This window comes from Macaca thibetana, chromosome 7 (assembly GCF_024542745.1).
Source record: "Macaca thibetana thibetana isolate TM-01 chromosome 7, ASM2454274v1, whole genome shotgun sequence".
Lineage (NCBI taxonomy): Eukaryota > Metazoa > Chordata > Mammalia > Primates > Cercopithecidae > Macaca > Macaca thibetana.
Genome location: NC_065584.1, coordinates 147,501,147 through 147,523,688, shown reverse-complemented (window position 1 = coordinate 147,523,688; position 22,542 = coordinate 147,501,147). Strand labels below are relative to the sequence as shown.

Genomic DNA, 22,542 nt, shown 5'->3' with positions numbered 1-22,542 from the left:
CCAGGAAAACATAGTCTAAAGATGAAATTGAGGGCATGACTATACAATCCTTTCTCAAGACCTCAAAATGAACCAACATGGTGCTTCAGAGAACTATTTAAACAAGAGTTCATTAGATTATTAGCGTAAGTAGTTCTTCCCATTATCTCGGCAGAGACAAGCCCCAAGTTAGAGAGGGGCTATTCTTAAGGGACTTTGGGGTAGCTTGTCTACTGGTATAAACCCCAGTAAGATTCATAGGATACTCTTAACATTTTTAAATGTTATATTGTCAGCGAATAGGGTTGCTAAAACAAATTCAAATATTAGAGAAATAAAATATTATATTGGCAGAGTCACTGTTAACTTAGACTGAAAGGACAGAGAGAGTACAAAAAGGCCTTTGGGTCTCCAAACTTCTACAAGTGGAAAGCAGACTGAGAAAACCACTCAGCTAGAAAGATATGCTACCTTTCATGAAAAAAAGGTATAGGGAAGTGGCCAGGCTTAGTGGCTCAAGCCTGTAATCCCAGCATTTTGGGAGGCCGAGGGGGGCAGATCACCTGAGGTCAGGAGTTCAAGACCAGCCTGGCCAACTGGTGAAACCCTGTCTCTACTAAAAATATAAAAATTAGCTGGGAGTGGTGGCACGCACCTGTAATCCCAGCTACTCGGGAGGCTGAGGCGGGAGAATAGCTTGAACCCAAGAGGCTAAGGCTGCAGTGAGCCGAGGTTGTGCCACTGTACTCAAGCCTGGGTGACAGAGGGAAACCCTGTCTCAAAAAGAAAAAGAAAAAGAAAAAAAAGTATAACTCAAGGGCTGGGCGCAGTGGCTCATGCCTATAATCCCAGCACTTTGGGAGGCTGAGGTGGGTGGATCACTTGAGCCCAGTAGTTGGAGACCAGTCTGGGAAACATGGTGAACACCTGTCTCTTAAAAAAAAAAGAAAAAAGTATAACTCATAAGGCAGAACTAAAAGCCCAGAGAACATAGCCAAGAGGTAAGAATTATTCTGAAGGCTTGAGTACTAATCAGAGTTGCCAACTTCTGTCTGACTGAATTTCAGTATTGCCAGTCTCCTGTATGTCTTCCATTTCCCTACTTTTTGAAGAGGACGGTATCTAGCAATTGTCCTATATTTGCTGTGCTATTATATGTTACACATGTGGGGAGCAAATAACTAAAGTTCACAGGTCTTACAAGAAACTGTACTTGAGTTGCTGTACCTAAGGAACTCATCCCAAGGAGCCCTCATTCACACTTGGACCTGACCTGATTTAGATGATAAGATACTGGGCTTTGAGCTGATGCTATACTAAGGTGAAACTTTTGGAGGATTTGAAAGGAGGTAAGAGTATTTTGCTTTGGGAAGGACATAAATCACTGGGGACCAGAGGTCAGACTGTGGTACCCAACTTCCAAGTTGACACCCAGTGATTCCTACCTCCTTATATTCACAATCGATATAAACTCTCCAACATTTATTAGGCCCCATGTAACCCATGGAATTTGGCAAATGTGATGGTATGTGACTTGAGGCTAGTTTATAAGAGTGACTTCTGCCTGGCACTCTCTGTCTCATCACTTACTCTGCGGGAAGCCAACTGCCATGACATTAAGATACTCACGCGGCCCTACAGAGATGTCCATGTGTTGACAAACTGAGCCCCCTTGCCACCCACCAGCCAGAAGACTGACTCTTGCCAGCAGTCATGCAAGCAAGCCATGTGGAAGCATTTCCTCCAGCCCTGGAGAATTCTTTAGATGATCATAACACCTTGTCTGCAACCTCATTCAAGACTGCGCCAGACCCACATGACTATATTGCTCCCAATTTCCCGATTCCTTCCCTGAACATTTCTTTTAAGCTGTAGTAGATAATATACTATTTCTCATGCTTTTGTTACTGCTCTCCTATTAAAAGGATATTTGGCCTGGGCACAGTGTCTCACGCCTGTAATCCCAGCACTTTGGCAGGCTGAGGCAGGTGGATCACCTGAGATCAAGAGTTCAAGACCAGCCTGGCCAAAATGGCGAAATGCTGTCTCTATTAAAAATTCAAAAATTGACTGGGCATGGTGGTGGGTGCCTGTAATCCCAGCTACTTGGGAGGCTGAGGCAGGAGAATCGCTTGAACTCAGGAAGCAGAGGTTGTGGTTAGCCAAGATCACACCACTGCACTCCAGGCTAGGCAACACGGCAAGAATCCATTTCAAAAAAAAACCCTCAGATATTTGGAGGCTCCTGTTGAATGAGATTTTCTCTGTATTACACATGCAGAAAGTACATATTTTATCAGAATATTTTATTTCAAGAGTTAACACTTTTTTTCAAAAAGTAAAAACAATAGAATTACTTCCCTGAGTATAAAGAACCAATTCTACAATAAAAGACCATTACAAAATTAAGCAATTAGAGGTACATAATTCTCTGCATTCAATTATACTCTATTTCAAATTTATTCTTAAAAATTTCATGTTTTGGAACTTTAATGTTTCAAAAAAACCCCAAAACAACTCATTTTGCACCTGTGGTGTTAAGGTATCAGTCTGATCTGTCTTTATCAAATTCAAGGGCAATCTTCAAAGCGGTGCTATTGAGGCCAACAGACTGCATGTTACATATGATAGAAACTATGATTCCTCTTGGGGGAACCTTGTTATTTATAGTCTCCGTATCCAGTTCTTCAGGAAGGACCAGCAGGACGCTACTAGCACCCACGGCCCCTCCAGTATGTGAAGCATAATGTCGTTGCTTTCTACAAGAACCATACGTTTGCTTCTTTTCCACCACACCCCACGCCATTGCATATTTACCCTCTTTATCCCAAGACATCTCTGTGTTAGGGACTGGGGTCCACATCATAACCATTGTTTCCGGTTTGAGGTATCCAGGTAAAAGATTTCCATTTGAGTTCTTAAACAGCCCGACTTGGTAACCATAAAGCATTGCATTCCCAAATTTCAGAAGGTCACCCACTGTAGACAGAAATCCACCACCAGCCCATTTATAGGAGTTATCCACGTAAGGTGTGTTGACAAGACGTTTCTTTTTATTGTAAACATAAAATCTAAAAGGAAATAAGAAATGATCATTAAAAATTTAATAACCACTGACTTCACACATGATAGAAAAATGTGTACATGAGACAGATTGTATTTCAATGTAATGATCATACATTCTTAGAAACTATAAACTAACCACTAATTTTCAGTATGATTCAGGTCCTAATGACACACAGATACTAAGTAAGGTAGTCTAATTACCTTTTGAATTAAAGCATAGAAAGTGGTTTTTTTTTCTATTGGTATGGCTTGTCCATGCTGAGTGTATCAAACTTTTAATACCTGCAAAAATTAATATAACACATGACATATTTGCCCTGTGCATATGGAGACACTTATCATTTGGTAGATATTCCTTGTCCTTGTGGTTAATGCTGAATCATGCCACAAGTGAATTTTATAACCAACACTGTAAACATCCAAAGCATATTGGGATGTTTAGGAATAAGGTTATTTGTAAGATGACTAGATTTCTTGGATAAAAATACCATATAAGCTGGGTGCAGCGGCCCGTGCCTGTAATCCCAGTGACTTGGGAGGCTGAGGCAGGAGGACCGCTTGAGCCCAGGAGTTTGAGTCCAGCCTGGGCAGCAAAGCAAGACCCTATCTAAAAAAAAAAAATTCTAAAAATAATACCATATACATATCGTATATAATGATGTGACATGGTAGTTTCTTGGTGCAGTGGGAAAGGTTGGAGTTAGCAAACCCTAGTTTGAATCCTTTCTTCTTTTTTCAAGATTCTTATATGTAACCTAAAAGTACAAGTCATAATATTGGGTGAAGTAGGGCTGGCAATTAGGAAAGGAGTGGCCACAGGTTTGTGTCTGAAGATTTAAAAAAAGAAAAAAAGTCTAAAGGGGATCTTAGCATGCTCTTTAGAGAACCAATGACTTGATAGGTGGTTTTCTCATTGTCTCAAAATCAACATGTCTGTCATATTTCTTTCTCTCCATTAAAGCCTTCATTATACAACTTTTAATGACTTTCTTGCCCTAAACTCTCACATCCAGTAAGATGCTAAATCCTATTTATTCAATCTCTGCTTTGTGTCTTACCCTTCTCCCTTCCTTCCATTCCTATGGCAACTCTCAAATTTTAGGCCCTCGTTACTTTCTGCCTCAACTCCTGATTATATTTGTAATTCCAGCCAACCAAGTCAAATTAAATCTAAAAGAAGTTACATAATAGAAACACATTTTTTTTTTTCCACTGAGAAATAAATTTTCACTTTTCTTTTGAGACAGAGTCTTGCACTATTGTCTAGGCTGGACTGCAGTGGTACAATCATGGCTAACTATAGCCTCAACCTCCAGGGCTCAAGCAATCTTTCTGCCTCAGCCTCTTGAGTAGCTGGGACCACAGGTGTGTACCACCATACCTGGCTAAGTTTTTTCTTTCTTTCTTTTTTTTTTTTTTTTTTGGTAGAGATGAAGTTCTCACTGTTGTCCAGCCTGGTCTCAAACTCCTGGCCTCAAGCAATCTACTCGCCTCTGCCTCCCAAAGTGCTGGAATTACAGGCATGAGCCACTGTGCCCAGCCAATAATCAGCTTTCTGTAACTTCTTTTTTTTGAGACGGAGTCTCGCTCTGTTGACCAGGCTGGAGTGTAGTGGTGCAATCTCAGCTTACTGCAACCTCTGCCTCCCAGGCTCAATTGGTTCTCCTGCCTCAGCCTCCCCAGTAGCTAGGATTACACGTGCTGCCACCATGCCCAGCTAATTTTTTTCTGTATATTTACTTATTTATTTATTTTTGAGATGGAGTTTCACTCTTGTCGCCCAGGCTGGAGTGCAGTGGCGCGATCTTGGCTCACTGCAACCTCTGCTTCCTGGGTTCAAGCAATTCTCCTGCCTCAGCCTCCCAAGTAGCTGGGATTACAGGTGTGCGCCACCACACCCGGCTAATTTTTGTATTTTTAGTAGAGATGGGGTTTTGCCATGTTGGCCAGGCTGGTCTCAAACTCCTGACCTCAAGTGATCCGCCCACCTTGGCCTCTCAAACTGTTGGGATTATAGGTGTAAGCCACCGTGCCTGGTCTATTTATTGATTTTTGAGACTGAGTCTTGCTCTGTTGCACAGGCTGGAGTGCAGTAGCCCAGTCTCGGCTCACTGTTCCTGGGTTCAAGTTATTTTCCTGCCTCAGCCTCCCTAGTAGCTGGGATTACAGGCATGCACCACCATGCCCAGCTAATTTTTTTTTATTTTTGTATTTTTAGTAGAGACGGGGGCTTCATCATGTTGGCCAGGCTGCTCTCGAACTCCAGAACTCAGGTGATCTGCCCGCCTCCACCTCCCAAAGTTCTGGGATTACAGGCATGAGCCACTGTTCCCAGCCGATTTTTTCTTTTTTTTTAAACAGAGTCTCACTCTTTCGCCCAGGCTGGAATGCAGTGGCACAATCTCGGCACACTGTGATCTCCACCTCCCAGGTTCAAGCAATTCTCCCTCAGCCTCCCGAGTAGCTGGGATTAAAGGTGCCCAACACCATGCACGGCTATTTTTTTTTCTTTTTGTATTTTCAGTAGAAACGGGGTTTCCCTATGTTGGTCAGGCTGGTCAGGAACTCCTGATTTCATGTAATCTGCCAGCCTCAGTTTCCCAAAGTGCTAGGATTACAGGCGTGAGCCACCGTGCCCAGCTCTGTAACTTCCTTTTAACAGTAAAGCATTTCAAACCACTTACATTAAGACTGGAAACTAGAACTCCTCAGTTATTCCTCCTTTAAATATTAAAATATAGAGACTTCTATACTTTAGAATTCTAGTTTTAATAAGCAAATTCTAGATTTTAATCTCTTAGTTCCTTTTCACATAGGACCAATGAGTACATTTTTATGAAAATAATTTTGTTCAGCTGAAAGATAAACTTTACTATTTCAAATTCCTAAAACATTTCTGCTTAAAAGAATATAGACACAAGTTCTTGACTAAGTTGCTGAAACATTTTTGTAACTAACTGATGGGACGATGCCAGATGACAAACAGCTTCTTCATACTTATTTATAAGAATCTCCAGATTCTGCACAAGAATGTTATATAACCACAGAAATCTACATCTACAAACTTATAAACTAAAAATACTTTTTTTCAAGGGTGGGGGGACAGGGTCTCACTCTATCACCCAGGCTGGAGTGCAGTGGTGTGATCCTAGGCTCAGGTAATCCCCCACCTCAGCCTCCTGAGCAGCTGGGACTACAGGCACACACAACCTTGTCTGGCTAATTTTTGTATTTTTTGTAGAGACAGGGTTTTGCCGTGTTGCTCAGGTTGGTCTTGAACTCCTGGGCTCAAGTGATTCACCTGTCTCCGCCTCCCAAAGTGCTGTGATTACAGGCATGAAACCACTGCGCCCAGCCTTATTTTCAAAATGCTTCTTAAATGTCTTTAGAGACAATATTCATCACTTGGTATGTATTGTTATAAGACGTTTGAAAACCAACAGAATTTCAAATGCATATTATAAAAACAATCCCACTTTAACATTTAGTATTTACATTTGGATTGAACTACTAGTAGAGAGTCTGTCAGCTAAAGGCATGAAAAAGAGCTTGATACGGAACAATTCTTAATTCTAGAAGACACTTTAGAAATAGAAGGTAAAGGCCATATCCATACTGTCAAAATGCAGCCAAAGTTGAGAGAAGGTGGGATGGTTAATGGGTACAAAAGAAACAGAAATAATTAATAAGATCCAGTATTTGATAATGTACCATGGTGATGATGGTCAATAATAATTGTACATTTAAAAATAACTAAAAGAGTAGGATTGGATCGTTTGTAACACAAAGGATAAATACTTGAGGGGATGGATAACTCATTTTACACGATGTGATTGGTATGCACTGCACGCCTGTACCAAAACATCTCATGTACACCTAAGTATATACAGCTGCTCTGTACCCATAAAAATTGATATTAAAAATTTTAAACATTAAAAAATACAGCAAACACTCCAGAAAACATTCATTTTATTTGGTTTTCATCCCATCTAGTTATAAAATTAGAAATTTTTGTTGCAAACACTGTGCCAAACACATAAAAAAAATGGCCAAGTTCTAATAATAAGCTGAGGCATTGACTGAGGATTCCCCTATCAACAAATTGAGTGTCTCTCAGTGGCAAGAACAGTCAATGGGCTCCTTTGTGATGTTCACTTACAGAGTTATTTAGTGTACTTGCCTATACAGAGTATATTTGCTACACAGAATCAATAGTTATGCGCCTAAACAGAATCAATGTTCCCACTGTTCCATTTAAGAAAATCCCAATTTTATTCAAGACAACAACATACCCAGTTAAAAACAATTCTCTTGACTCCCTTACAGCTAAGTGTGATCTTGTGACTCAAATCTGAGCGAAAGAATTTCAGTGCTATTGTGAGGTGGGATTCTGGTGAGATCCTTTGAACAGGTGACAGACACCGTGTGGTACTATTTTCAACATGTGCATAAACACACAAAGAAATGGTAAAGAAGAGAAATATTGACTCCCGGAAACACAGTAACTCTAAAAAGCCTTAGTCAGGATATTATAAACAGGTTTATGGTTATACCCAACAAGTCAGTAGACTACATAACAAAGCTGGAAACATTTTTTCCCCTGCAAAATGGTACCATAAAACAAATCAATACAAACATATATATTAAGTTTTACTTTAAGGTTTTATTTTTGTCTATATCTTTGAAAAGATTTCTTTTACTCCCCGAACTCCCCCCAAAAGCTGGTGCCTTTAAACTCCTTTAAAATAATTATTACAAAAAAGAATCAGAGTTGAGTTTCAGAGGCCCAAACAGATACTGTATCAAATAAAACAAATAAAGCAAATAGATAAAACATTTTCCTAGGTAACAATATTTCCTTCTTTTAGTGCCCTCTTTTATTTCAGCAGCCCATTTTACCTAACTAAAATGAATCAACTACCCTTTAGAACCACTGAGAACTACTACGAATTAAAACGAGACAAAACAAAAACACCAAACCAAAAGCATCTCAAAGCTGATAGGGACCCTTAACACTAGAGATAGAAACCCATTGCCTTTTTTCAAAGAATAGAAAATAAAATGAGCTAGGCTCACGCCTGTAATCCCAACACTTTGGGAGGCTGAGGAGGAAGGATCATTTGAGGTCAGGAGATCAGCCTGGGAAACACAGCAAGATCTCATCTCTACAAAAAATTTTTAAAATCAGCCAGGTGTGGTGGTGCACATCTGTAGTTCCAGCTACTTGGAAGGCTGACACAGGAGGATCACTTGAGCCAGGGAGTTCAAGGCTGCAGTGAGGTATGATTGTACTACTGCATTCCTGCCTAGGCAACAGAGTGAGATCTTATCTCAAAAAAAAAAAAAAAAGAAAAAAGAAAATGAAATTAACTCACCATCATATGGCAATTTTGATTTTTGCGCAAGTCACAAGTTAATTACTCATCAAGAAAACAGGAAACAATAGCTGCTCTGCATTCTGCACATTCACAGAGCCTTCATTTCTAGCTTAGAAAAGAGGCTCGATGAGTGGACATAATGTCCTTCTCCCCCTTATATACAGAGCTAGACATCCATTTTCAAATTTTCAAATGTCTAGATCTAAATCACAGTAAGGTCATGCATCTATGCCATCTTTACTAGAGAAACTTTTTTTAGATTCAACTGACAACTTCTGGTATTTGTCATTTGTTTTTGAGACAAGGTCTCATTCCATCATCAGGTGAGAGTGCAGTGGCACGATCACAGCTCACTGCAGCATCAACTTCCTGGGCTCAGGTGATCCTCCCTGCTCAGCCCTCAAGTAGCTGGGACTACAGGCTCATGCCACCGTGCCCGGCTAATTTTTTTGTATTGTCTGACAGGGTTTCACCATGTGGCCCAGACTGGTCTTAAACACCAAGGCTCAAGCAATACACCCCTTTCGACCTCCCAATGGTATTTATCATTTTTCTTGTGCTTTCCAGTAAAATATAATGCTAGATCCAAAAATAATAAACACAAAGAGTCTGAAGTAGTTGAGAACCACAGGCCATTTAAAAAATTAAAATTCATTGCTTGTTGCTAACCTAATTTATTTTGGGTCCCCAAGTAATCTCTTTTAGGCCATAGACTGATTTGCAATGCATATTTAATCCTTTTAAATAAGCTGATAATTAAAAAATTATAATTTAAATACAACAGATTGAACAAAACTAGTACGGAGATAGGAACATAAAACTAAAAACATTTCCAAAAAAGCCACCATTTCATCTATTTCTTTATAAAGTGCAATTAAACCATTTGTAAAGCATGTACTAATGGAAATATGCAAGGTAAAAGTAATAGTTGATTTGTTAAATGTGCTACCTTTCTAACAAATCAAATAATAAAATGGAAAATAAAACACCATAACTGTAAAATTCCTATTAGTAATTAAGCTTCAAAATTCTATCCCAAAACTCCTTTCACAAATTACTAGTAAAAAATATAATAAAATTTTAGTTTGATATATTCCACTGAATGGCTTTCAAACATTTTTTTTAACCTCAACCCACAGTGAGGAATACATTTCTCCTTTCGACTGAATGAAAACACACACACCCCCCCACACACATACACACATCACACCCTTCTAAAACAGAAGTTTTATGGAGCAACACAGTGGCCAGTGGCATAGATGGCTGCTTGCTCACAAAACTGACTCTTCTATTCTTCCTTAGTAATAAAGTAAAGCAAGGCACATGCCTGCTCAGCTAGAAATTACATTTCTCAGCCTCCCTTGTTGCAAAGTTTGACCATATAGCTAAGTTTTTGCCAACAGAAGGTGGACAGAAATGAAGTGTGACACTTGCAAGCCTGGAACTTAAGGCCCTGAGTACAAGCTCCATACCCTGTCTCTTTTCAGGAGGCTGGGGCACCTTCGGGGCTATGATTGAGCTTCAGGTGTACAGACAGGGACACCACTGTGGAGAGAGGAGCAGTAAGATGGATGACTCTGGCCTCTTAAAGGCTTGTGGGGAACCAATCAGAACTGTTCACCTTAGGAATGCTGCAAGGAAAATTAAACTTTTGTTTTCCTCACGCCACTGCATTTTGGTGTCTCCTTAATGCAGCAGCCTAGCCTTTATCCCAAAGCTTATATTTACCTTTACTACCTGCGATGTACGTTATCATATTCTATTCTATTTTGTTCTATTAAAAAAAAGAAATCCTGCTACTCAACCCACTAAACTGATTTTCCAACTCAATAATTGGACACACAAACCTACAGTTTGAATACCACTACGGTAGGAAGAGAGAGGAGTAAACAGATAAAACTCAGTAAATACAAATACTTAACGAATTGAATTAATTCTGACCATAAATAATCAAGATATAACTCAACTGGCCATTTTGTAAACTTCTAACTCACCCTCCTAACATTTGACACAACTGCCCTTTCATGAGTGTTCTTTGTTCTTTCTGAACAAAGTATTTTTGAAAAGTTATCAAGTATTTGCTTTCCAAATACTTTTTCCTCTAATAATAAAAATCCCAAATTACTTTAAAAGGTCAAACAAATTTTTATTGCATTTGCTAACACTGTGTCTCAAATTTTTCTCTACAGAATAAGCTCAAATGTTTGTAATTTTAAAATTCAATACTTCCATGTGTGATTTTTGAAGTATACCAGTTCGGACAAGAAATCTGTATTTGGTTCACATTATTTTAATCCTGTCTCATCTCAACCGAACATGTAAACTTTTTAGCACTTTTATATAGTCTTGTGCTTGTTTTATTCAATTAACCAAGTAATTAATTAATTTTTAGAGACAGGATCTTGCTTTGTCACCCAGGCTGGAGTGCAGGATATGATCATAGCTTACTGCAGCCTGAAACTCCAGGGCTCAAGTGATTCTCTCCTCCTGATTAACTAGGACCACAGGCGTGCGCTACGACGCCCGCCTCCTTATTTAAAGAATTTTTGTAGGGATGGGGTCTCACTCTGTTGCCACGGCTGGTCTCAAACTCCTGGCCTCAAATGATCCTCCTGCCTTGGCCTCTCAAAGTGCTAGGATTACAGGCATGAGCCACACAGTACCTGGCCTGAGTTATTTTAGATTATGTAAATTAAAGTTAAAACTCTAAGTCATAGAAAATGCCTCCATAACAGAAAGCATAAATTAAATTGTAAAATTTGTAAAGGCTAAAAAGCGACTAAACCCTTTCCTATTATAGTGGTAAATGAATCAAATATGAAATTATATAAAATCATAGCATTTTTCACTCCTAAGGGTAAAAATTCTAGTTAACTTGTCAAAATCTGTTCTAAAAGCCTCTCCATAAATTATATTAAAGTCTGCTTAAGCAATTCACCTAGGATTTTGTTTGAACACCCAATTCAAATTTACATAAGTAACTTGAACTTGATATTTTATATATAAAAGCTGTAGAAGAAAATGGAGAGAAAATGTGGTTTAAATGTTTTAAATCTTAAATCTTACTAAAATTACCTAAGGATGCCTCACTGTAAAATAGTGTTTACACCCAGATAGTTTTTAAGTATTCAATTACTTTAGTTAGATACTATTTTGTATTTTTATAATATATCCAAAAAAATGTTTTTTGGGACGGGGTCTCCCTCTCTCGCCCAGGCTGTAGTGCAGTGGTGCAATCACAGCTCCGTGTAGCCTCACCCTCCCAGGGTCAAGTGATCCTCCCAGCTCCGCCTACCAAGTAGTCAGGACTACAGGTACACACTACCATGCCTGGCTAATTTTTTTGTACTTTTGGTAGAGATGGGGTTTTACCATGTTACCCAGGCTAGTCTTGAACTCCTGAGCTCAGATGATCCACCCGCTTCAGCCTTCCAAAGTGCTGGGATTACAGGTGTGAGACACCTCGCCCCACCCCCAGAATCTTAATTACCCTTATTAATGGCATGTAGGAGAGGTCTACATAATCCAAATAAGAAGAGCATTTTAATGTTCACTATCAACACACATAAAATCAAGCAGAAAATCATTCATTTAAAAATATATACACATACATAAGAAAGAACAAAATCATGTCCTTTGCAGCAACATAGATGTAGCTAGAGGCCATTATCCTAAGTGAATTAATGTAGAAACAGAAAATCAAATACCACATGTTCTCACTTATAAGTAGGAGCTAAACACTGGGTACACGTGAACATAAAGATGGAAACAAGAGACACCAAGGACTCCAAAAAGGGGGACGCAGGGAGGGAGGAGGGCAAGGGTTGAAAAACTACCTATTAGATACTAAGTTCATAAGTTCATTATTTGGGTGACAGGTCCAAACCTCAGCATTATACAATATAGCCATGTAACAAACCTGCACATGTACACCCTGAATCTAAAATAACAATTACAAAAAGGAGGGGATTACCATGTTAGCTACATATCTAAAGGGCGGTGTGGCCCCACTGATAACTACGTTACATAATCATATTCTTTTCTTTGTTGGGTCGGGGGGTGCTACAGAGTCTTGCTCTGTTACTCAGACTAGAGTATAGTGGGGCGACCTCCGCTCACTACAACTTCTACCTTCTGGGCTCAAACAATCCTCCCACCTCAGCCTCCCGAGTAACTGGGACGACAGGCACGCACCACCATGCCTGGCTAATTTTTGTATTTTTTGTGGAGATGGGGTCTCACTACGTTGCCCCAGCTAGTCTCAAACTCCTGGGCTCAAGCAATCCTCCTGCCTTGGCCTCCCAAAGTGCTGGGATTACAGGTGTGAGCCACTGTGCCTGTTCATAACATGTATTCCTTTTGAAAGAAAATTTATGTACTTAATTGATTTATTTGCTGGATGTTGGTCTTTAAGCTCCTGGAGGGCAGGAGCTATGTCAGGTTAGCTCTACTATGTGGTACAATATGTGGCATGTAGTATTTGCTCAATAAATATTTACAAATGTATGGCAAAACAAAACAAAAACTACACATATAGGTAAGCAATCTAATAACCATTTACTGTTACAGTTTTAATATTTCATATACTATTTTAAAAGCAATATATTAAATAATGACAGTGACAGATTATAACTCACTGACTAAACTAAGAATCCATGAATGCATACTGGTATGAATAAATAAATAAGAGAGAAGGGAAAGCACTTTTTTTTTTCTGAGATAGAGTCTACTGTCACCCAGGCTGCAGTGCAGTGGCATGATCTTGGCTCACTGCAACCTCTGCCTCCAGGGTTCAAGAGATTCTCCTGCCTCAGACTCCCGAGTAGCTGAGATTACAGGTGCCTGCCACCAAACTTGGCTGATTTTTTGTATTTTCAGTAGAGACGGGGTTTTGCCATGTTGGCCAGGCTGGTCTCAAACTTGGCCTCAAGTGATCCGCCCGCCTCAGCCTCCCAAAGTGCTGGGATTACAGGCGTGAGCCACCGCCCCCAGCCCGCACCTTCTTATAATAGAATGCCAACTAATAAATATAGAATGGATGATGGAATTAGAAAATCACCATTTGACAACCATCACTGTAATAACTGATTCAGTCATGAATCATCAATAGATGCTAAAACTAGTAGAAAGTTTGATGAGAAACAGGATTTTTACATCATCTTAAATTATCTCTTCCAAATATACTTGTTAATTATAAGGTAAAAATAGTAACTTTATAAAAACCTGACAGGCACCACCTCAAAAAGTGATTAAAATACCATCAGCAATAATGGGACAAATTGATGTCATGTGACTTCTGATAGATATGACAAGTAAATGCAATGTGAGATCATGGATTAGATCCTAGACCAGAAAAAGTTTTTCTGCTCTTTTGCTATAAAGGACATTATTGGAACAACTGGCGAAATTTGAGTAAGGCCTGTAGATTTGATAAAAGCATTGTATCTATGTTAATTTCCCAAATGTCCTTGGTTTTTTGTTTGTTTGTTTTCGTTTTTTGAGATGGAGTCTCGCTCTGTTACTCAGCCTGAAATGCAATGGCACGATCTCGCTTATTGCAACCTCCGCCTCCTGGGTTCAAGAGATTCTCTTGCCTCAGTCTCCCGCGTGGCTGGGATTATAGGCACCCGCCACCATGCCTGACTAATTTTTGCATTTTTAGTAGAGATAGGGTTGGTTTCACCACATTGGCCAGGCTAGTCTCAAACTCCTGACCTCAGGTGATCCACCCACCTCAGCCTTCCAAAGTGTTGGGATTACAGGCGTGAGCCAACGCGCCCGGCCCTGAATGTCCTTGATTTTAGAAAATACACATTTAAATATTTATAGGTAAAGGGGTATCACGTCTACAATTTATTTCCGAATGGTTCAGAAATAAACACGTGTAGACAGAAAGGCAATGCAAATGCGGTAAACTAACATTAAGGGAATCTGAGTAAAGGGGATATGTGAATTCTTTGTATTACTCTTGCAACTTTTCTGTAAGTATAAAATTATTTCAAAACAGTATGAAAACCATTAAAAACTAATAACACGTAAACAAAGCATTCGTTAAAACATAAGAAAAGGAATGGTTAAAGAGCAAATTACAGATGCTCAGGGTGGGTGCAATTTTGGTTTCATTAGTCATGTTTGAATTATGAATATTATTGCTGTCTTTCATCAAAGGGTCTTAGTGTACTTTATAAACATGTTTTACTTCCTTCACTCTACAGATGGGAAAACAGACATGTAGAAAAGCTCCCAAAATGTGGCAAGTTGATTTTGGAATGGAAACAAAGAAAATGTGACTTTTAATTAATAACATAGTGTTAAGATGTGATACAACTAGACACAGCAGAAGGTATTCATTTACCTTGCTCTATTGTAAATCACTGGCTCATTTTCTTCCTGCACAGTTGTCAGCATATCCAAGTCTTGGAATATTTTCTGCATATAGTCCAAATATTTATAGCCTGAAGCTCTCTCTACTATGGCTGCCAGTAGGGTATAGCCAAAAGTTGAATACAAAAACTGACTACCTTGAGACATCATTGCAAGGAGGAAAAAAAGAAAATGCTTGATTATTATTCAAAACTACATAAAATATATTCCCACTGAAAATTAGCATACCTTTAAAACAGGAATATTTTACTGCAGCATTTAGAAAAAGAACACAGGACAAACACATCAACATATTGAATTAACTTTGCAATTGTCCTTATTCCAAGTCCTTAACACAAGAATAAAATTATGATCAGCACACTTAACATTTCACATAAATCTGCTCCTTTCTCTGATAATAAAGTAAGCAAATAAATCCTACCTCAAAACAAAACAAAAATCTTTCAAAGTGACACCAAAACAGGAAGAGGAAGAAAAGCAAAGCAAATTTGATTTCTTGAGTCAACTTTGTTCTTAATCTACCTCTACTCATTGTTTAGGGCATAAATGGGCAAATATGTTCTTATTTTAATACAATATATGGGTCAGGAGCAGTGGCTCACTCCTGTATCCCAGTATTTAAGGAGGCCAAGAGGGGAGGATCACCTGAGGTCAGGAGTTCGAGACCAGCCTGGCCAACACGGTGAAACCCTGTCTCTACTAAAATACAAAAATTAGCCAGGTGTGGTGGCGGGCACCTGTAATCCCAGCTACTCAGGAGGCTGAAGAAGGAAAATCGCTTAAACGCAGGAGACGGAGGTTGCAGTGAGCTGAGATCGTGCCACTGCACTCCAGCCTGGGCGACAGAGCCAGACTCCATCTCAAATAAAATTAAATAAATAAATAAAATAAAATAAAATAAAATAAAATAAAATAAAATGTAGGCACACTAACCTTGTTTCAAATACATATTTAAATTTAAATACATATTCAAATATATATAGTATTTCAAATAAATAACTTTATATCATTTTGGGTTCTGGACAAACTCAAACTGGTTTGAGACAGGGTCTTGCTCTTGCTGTTGCCCAGGCTAGAGTAAAGTGGTATGATCGTAATTCACTGCAACCTTGAACTCCTGGGCTCAGGGATCCTCCCGCCTCAGCCTCCTGAGTAGCTGGGACTACTTACAGGCGCAGGCCACTGAACCTGACTATTTAAAAAAATTTTTTTGTAGAGACAGGGCCTTGCTTTGTTGCCCAGACTAGTCTTAAACTCCTGGGCTCAAGCGATCCTCCCACCTTTGCCTCCCTAAGTGTTGGGATTACAGGCGTGAGCCAACTGTGCCCAGCATGGAACTTCATTTTTAAGATAAAATCCAAAATTATATTTTATTTGCTCTTATTAGTTATATTTATATAATATCTATTCAACTAAAAGCTTTTAAAATGAAAATAGAATATAAGTATATAATTTATACTATGGTAAATTTAGATTTTAAGTAGCTTCAATAGGCACCAATCAAAAAATAAAACAAAGATAATTATTTGTATAGATCAGCTTTTTGGGAAAAATTATTGATGAACGCTCATTTCTTTAAGAAATAAAGGCACAAAATAAGCTGAGCAATTTAAATTCTAACCAAGTACTAAAATATCAGCAATACCTTAACATGTCTATTTTGGTCCAGGTTGTATTTAGAGAACTATTATTCCAACATTTCTCCATAAGTTTGCATGAACATCTTGATACTGAGAATCCTCTAAATGACTGGGGAGTCTCCAATGAGGCAAAATTTAAACAACGAGCTGCCTGGATGCTAGGCTTTGTTAGAAACTACAGATAAAAACACAAGCACCAGACTAGCCCCTATCACAAACATTAGCCTCACTGAATGCACTCAGGATGGTATCATTTTGGATTTCCTGAAAATTAACATTTCAGTAATGATGATTTTGTTAAGAGAAGGGATGAACACTCACCAGGCTTAAAGAACAAAGGATCATTTTTAAATAATCTTAGGGATTCAATTGAATTTTCAAACTTTTCTCTCAAATATAATTCGCCTTGTTCAAAATCATTCTTTTTCTTGCCAGGTTTTGAATTCCGGCTTTTGGCTTCATTCTCCTGCTCTGTTTTAAATTTAGTAAAATCATTCTTTTCATTACTTTTGCCTTCTTTTTCTTGCTCAAATGCAACAGTCTCTTTCATCATCTTCAAGGCTTTATAAGCTTTCTCTTCTTTCACCTTTTTTATGTCCTTTTCATAATGACGAATTCCACTTAAATGGGAAATCAGTAATCTTGTTGTGACAGAAACCTAATTGTAAAAACACGAAAATTCAATTACAGTATTAACCCGAAAAACAGAAAGTTAGTTACCTTGGAATAATGTCTCAGTAATATTTTCCATTTTGAACTGCTGCTGGGAAAATGTCATGTACAAATCCTTAGCCTCAAATTTCAGAAAAATACCTACCTGATTATCATCTTGATGAAAAAAACCTAATACATTAACAATAACTAAAAAGCCAAAGAATCCTAGGAAACATTTTAAATATAAATTCTAGCATAAACCATTTAACATGCCATTAGTAAAATGAACTGTGAGTTTCACTACCTTTTCACCTTCATATTCTTTTTCTGGGAATTCGGGAACATAATGTTGTACTGGAATATCAAGATCCAGTTTCCCTGCTTCCCACAATTTGGCAAGAGCAACCATGGTGAGACTTTTGCTGATGCTGGCAATTCGCATAACTGTCTCTGGCTTACATGGTACACGGTTCTCAACATCAGCATAACCTAAACCTTTGGAGGAAAAAAGTAAAAAGTCACTATTAAAGGCTTCATGGTCAAACAAGTCTTCAAAAACTGAAATAATACTATCTTTAAACATGCTGTGTTTATCTAAAAGAAAAGATACTCCACTTTTATAAGTTACTTAACACTGGACATGTAAAGGATTAAAATCTTAGTATACTGGTAAGTCTAACAATTTAACCTTATAACTAAAGTGAAATTGTACCCTGTTTGCAATAGCAATTTTCTATGACTTAGATACAAATTTTTCTTAGCTTATCTAAACAACTGAGTTATTCCATATTTTAAATAAATTATTATTTAAAGAAAACATCATTATTCTTCTTCAGATTATATTTATTTTTGACTTTTGAGTAAATTTCCACCAAATTCCTTGAAATAGCCACTCAATAAAAGTAAGTGTGGGCCGGGCGCAGTGGCTCATGCCTATAATCCCAGCACTTTGGGTGGCCGAGGCGAGCAGATCGCCTGAGACTGGGAGTTTGAGACCAGCCTGGCCAACATGGTAAAACCCCATCTCTACTAAAAATACAAAAATTAGCTGGGCATGGTGGCGTATGCTTGTAATCCCAGCTACTCGGGAGGCTGAGGCAGGAGAATCGCCTGAACCTGGGAGGCAGAGGTCACAGTAAGCTGAGATCACGCCATTGCACTCCAGCCAGGGCGACAGAGTGAAACCCTGTTTCAAAAAAAAGTATGAAAAGATGCCCCACAAACCAAATCTAGCTAACCATCAATTTAATTTGGCTGCAAACCAGAAGAAAAATTATGTACTAACTTAAAGCTTTTTCCAGAAAAAATTTTAAATTTGGTTTCCATGTTCTCACAGGTTGCAAGTGTGTAAATCTAACCAAGAAAGAGAAAGTGCCTGTAATCCCAGCACTTTGGGAGGCGGAGGCGGGTGGATCACCTGAGCTCAGGAGTTCGAGACTAGCCTGAGCAACATGGCAGAAACCGCATTTCTACAAAATATACAAAAAAGGGCAGGGCAGGGCAGGGCAGAGCAGAAAAAAGCCTGGCGTGGTAGAGTGGAAGGAAGGAAGGGAGGGAGGGAGGGAGGGAGGGAGGGAGGGAGGGAGGGAGGAAGGAAGGAAGGAAGGAAGGAAGGAAGGAAGGAAGGAAGGAAGGAAGGAAGGAAAGAAAAAAGCCTGGCATGGTGGAGTACACCTGTAGTCTCAGCTACTCGGGAGACTGAGATGGGAGAATCATCTGAACCCAGGAGTTTGAGACTGCAGTGAGCCAAGATCACACCACTGCATGCCAGCCTGGGCAAAAAAGAGACCTTGTCCAAAAAAAAATAAATAAATAAATAAATAAATAAATAAATAAATAAATAAAAGACAGAAAACCAAGATCTGAAAAGAAATAAAAGGAATACAATGACTATAAAATTGTATAATTGTAAATATCTAAAAAATATTTGCATAAAGTCCATAAAGCTGACATTTATGTAATTTTTGATTACGAGATTTATCATAAATTAGGTATAATGATCAGACTATACTTATACTTGAAGGAAGAATCATTTTCCTTTTTTAAAAAATTTTAAGCCAGGCGCTGAGGCTCATGCCTGTAAACCCAGCACTTTGGGATGCCGAGGCAGGCGGATCACCTGAGGTCGGGAGTTCGAGACCAGCCTGACCAACATGGAGAAACCCCATCTCTAATTTTTGTAAAAATACAAAAATTAGCCAGGTGTGGTGGTGCATGCCTGTAATCCCAGCTACTTGGGAGGACGAGGCAGGAGAATTGTTTGAACCTGGGAGGCGGAGGTTGTGGTGAGCTGAGATTGCACCATTGCACTCCAGCCTGGGCAACTAGTGAAACTCCAAAAAATAAAAATAATTAATAATACAATAAAATTTTTTTTTTTTTTTATAGAGACACAGGTGTCACTATGGTGCCTGAGCTCGTCTCAAACTTCTGGCCTTCAGCGATCCTTCCTCCCCGGCCTCCCTAAGCACAGGGATTACAGGCGTGCACCACGTCGACTGGCTCATTTTTCTTCAAATTCAAACCCCTACTGCTTCCATCAACTTACTGCCTTTAAATGGCATATGAAACTTTTTTTTTTGAGACAGAGTCTCGCTGTTGCCCAGGCTGGAGTGCAGTGACATGATCACGGCTCACTGCAAACCTCCACCTCCCAAGTTCAAGCGATTCTTGTGCCCCAGCCTCCCGAGTAGCTGATATTACAGGCACGCACTAGCATGCCTGGCTAATTTTTTGTGTTTTCAGTAGCGACAGGGTTTTGCGACGTTGCCCAGGCTGCTCTCGAACTCCTAAGCTCAGGCAATCCACTTGCCTCTGCCTTTCAAAGTGTTAGGATTACAGGCGTGAGCCACTGCACCCGGCCTGAAACATCATTTTCTAAAAATACAACTCCTAGAAACCTAGGATGACCAATTAGATCAATTTCTGTGCAATAGAGAAGTTATGAAAAATAATTCCTTGATAAAAGTATCATAAAATGAATAGAAATCCCTCTCCCTAAGTTTCTTGCCTTTTGTTTGAAAAAAATAGTTGACATCTCTGCCTGGTAAAAAGTCTAAGAAAGTAGACTGAAAAGTCATTAAAGACAAGGAATAGTGTATAACCCCAGTACTTAGTACTCTGCCTTTTACAGAAGAGAGGACTCAACAAATTGTTAACTTAATTAAAAAACAAAAATTCACAAATTCTGAGTTTTATCTACCCATAAGTGTTACCTACAAGTACTCAGTTAATGGATTGTTCTACACAGTAGTCACCCCTTATCTGTGGTTTCGCTTTCCTCAGTTTTAGTTATCCATGGTCCGAAACTATTAAATGGAAAATTCCAGAAATAAACAATTCTTAAGTTTTAAATTGCATGCCACTCAGAGTATTGTTGTGACTGTTCTATTTTATTATTATTGTTAACCTCTTACTATGACTGATTTATAAATTAAACTTTATCATAGGTATATATATGTAAGAGAAAATATAGAATATACAGGGTTCAATACCATCCACGTTTTCAGGCATCCACTGAGGGTCTTGGAATATATAAGGATAAGGAGGGACTACTGTACACAACTTTCAGACCAATAAATTCAGTCCTAAGAGAAAAGTGGGAGTGGATAGAAGCAAGCCATCTTTATGACTCCAATTTATTAGTCACATTTTAAGCCTTACTGTGATTTAAAGACACCTGATTCTTTATTATGTTAGATGTTTTCTCCACAATATGCATCGTTTTAAGTAAATGCAATAGCATTTAATGGGTCCACTCTAACCAGTAAAACAATATTTTATTTACCAACTGGCACAGAACAAAACAACAATTTTCTGAACCCACCTTCTGACCAGACTTCTTTTCCATCTACAGAAACTCCAACCACTATGCCCGGTGCTCCCACCTCATCCTAAGACCGAAGGGAAAGAACTGACAGTTAGAGGCCTGCTGAAAAAAGCCCAGATCACTCCTCGAAGACCTTCCAAGGCCCCGCCCCCAGAGCCTGGGCCCCGCCCCCTCCAGCCGGGCCCCGCCCACCTCGTCCCAGGCCATGCTCACTCACTCACAGCAAGCGAGGTGCCTGTCCGCCTCCTAGGGGGAAGGGGCGGTCCCCGAGACAGGCGGTGACCTCCGCCCAGATTTGGGGAACCCCCAAGAGCGTCTGACCATGGCTTGGCGGTGGGGAAATGGGAAGTCTTTCTCGGAAGCCGATCGCGGGCACCCCGCCGCCCCGGTGGGGTCCACTCAGCCCCCGACAGCACCGCCGAGAGGGGTGGGTCCCCGGCGCCTACGTCCCTCGCCCCAGTGGCCGCACCTTGATCCTGTGCAGCAGGTCGCGGCTGCTCTCGATGGCTCTGGCGAAGCCCCTGGAGTGGGGCGGCGCTGGGGTCTGCGGAGACCACGGGGCGAGGGACTGCGCCTGTGGCGGCTCGGCCAGAGGCGACGCCTCAGGGTCGGGGGCCGCGGGGGACTGCGCCGGGGCCGCGCCCCTCAGCCCACCCGCCAGCTTCACCCCGAGCGCCAGCCCCAGCCCCAGCCCGAGGCCCCCGACCCAGCCGTGGCCGAGCGGCGGCAGCCCGGCGCGCTGATGGACCCCGCGTCGTCCGCAGCTCGAGGCCAAGCCCCCGGGGGCGGCAGCCCGGACAGTCACTGCTGACAGGAGCCGGTACATGGCGTCTCTGTACAGCCGGCCGCCACCGAACTCACGCAGACCCGGCCGGCCGCGGCTCGGGGCGGAGGGAAGGACAGGGGGCGGGACGGGGGCGGGGACCGCGGTCAGACCCTAGCAGTCGACGCCTGACGACCCGAGCGCCGATCGCATCGAGCCCTTCCTCCTTTGCCTTTTCTTGTCTCTTCGTTGTTTTTCCTATCTTTCTGTCTCTCTTTCCTTTTTTTTCCTTTGCTTACCCTCAGATCAAGCGTCACCTCCAAGAAGCCTTCCTAGTTCCCGTCCCATGGGCGTTCTCGCCCTAACCATCTTGCCCCTCAGTGTGCACACTTCCTTAACAACAGTTAACACTTTGTATCATTTAACTACTTGTCAGATTCCTTACCAGACTGGGACTTCTTTGGGGAGCCTAGAAGAAGTTTTGGATCCTCAACTTCTGGAACAGCGCAGGGCACGCAGTAGACGCTCAGCAGGCGTCTCCTTTCCCTTTAGAGATGCTTTTCTCCTTTCCTTTCCTTTCCCTTTCTCCTTTCCTCTTTTCTCTCTCTTGCCATCTCCCTTCTTTATGTCTCATTTCAGCTCCACCCATTTCCCTAAAGCTGTTTAAAAATCTATTGCTTCTGGAATTCTAGCTCCACACCACACCAAAGATATGAAGTTACAAACAGACCTTTTATTACCTTTCACTCTTGTTGTCCAGGCTGGAGTGCAATGGTGCCATCTCAGCTCACCGCAACCTCCACCTCCAAGGTTTAAGCAATTCTCCTGCCTCGTCCTCCCAAGTAGTAC

At 40.4% G+C, this 22,542-nt stretch overlaps 1 protein-coding gene across 1 annotated transcript; it reads right to left on the bottom strand.

Annotated features, from left to right (window-relative positions):
• Positions 1–2,268: 2,268 nt before the first annotated feature.
• Positions 2,269–21,823, bottom strand: LACTB (lactamase beta). Its single transcript, XM_050795888.1, has 6 exons — positions 21,400–21,823; positions 20,928–20,994; positions 17,406–17,596; positions 16,769–17,105; positions 14,779–14,944; positions 2,269–3,050 (listed from the first exon to the last, which is right to left on the bottom strand). Exons 1-6 carry the CDS (start codon positions 21,754–21,756, stop codon positions 2,525–2,527), a joined length of 1,644 nt encoding a protein of 547 aa, XP_050651845.1. The 5' UTR covers positions 21,757–21,823; the 3' UTR covers positions 2,269–2,524.
• Between the last annotated feature and the right edge of the window lie 719 nt (positions 21,824–22,542).

What these genes read in the sequence shown, in the direction of transcription:
- LACTB (XM_050795888.1), bottom strand. Translation starts at nt 21,756, where the DNA reads ATGTACCGGCTCCTGTCAGCAGTGACTGTCCGGGCTGCCGCCCCCGGG. An exon ending in TCCTTTGTTCTTTAAGCCTG is followed by an intron (nt 14,945 to 16,768) that starts GTGAGTGTTCAT and finishes TGATGTCTCAAG; the next exon opens with GTAGTCAGTTTTTGTATTCA. An exon ending in GTGATTTACAATAGAGCAAG is followed by an intron (nt 3,051 to 14,778) that starts GTAAATGAATAC and finishes ATTTCCTTTTAG; the next exon opens with ATTTTATGTTTACAATAAAA.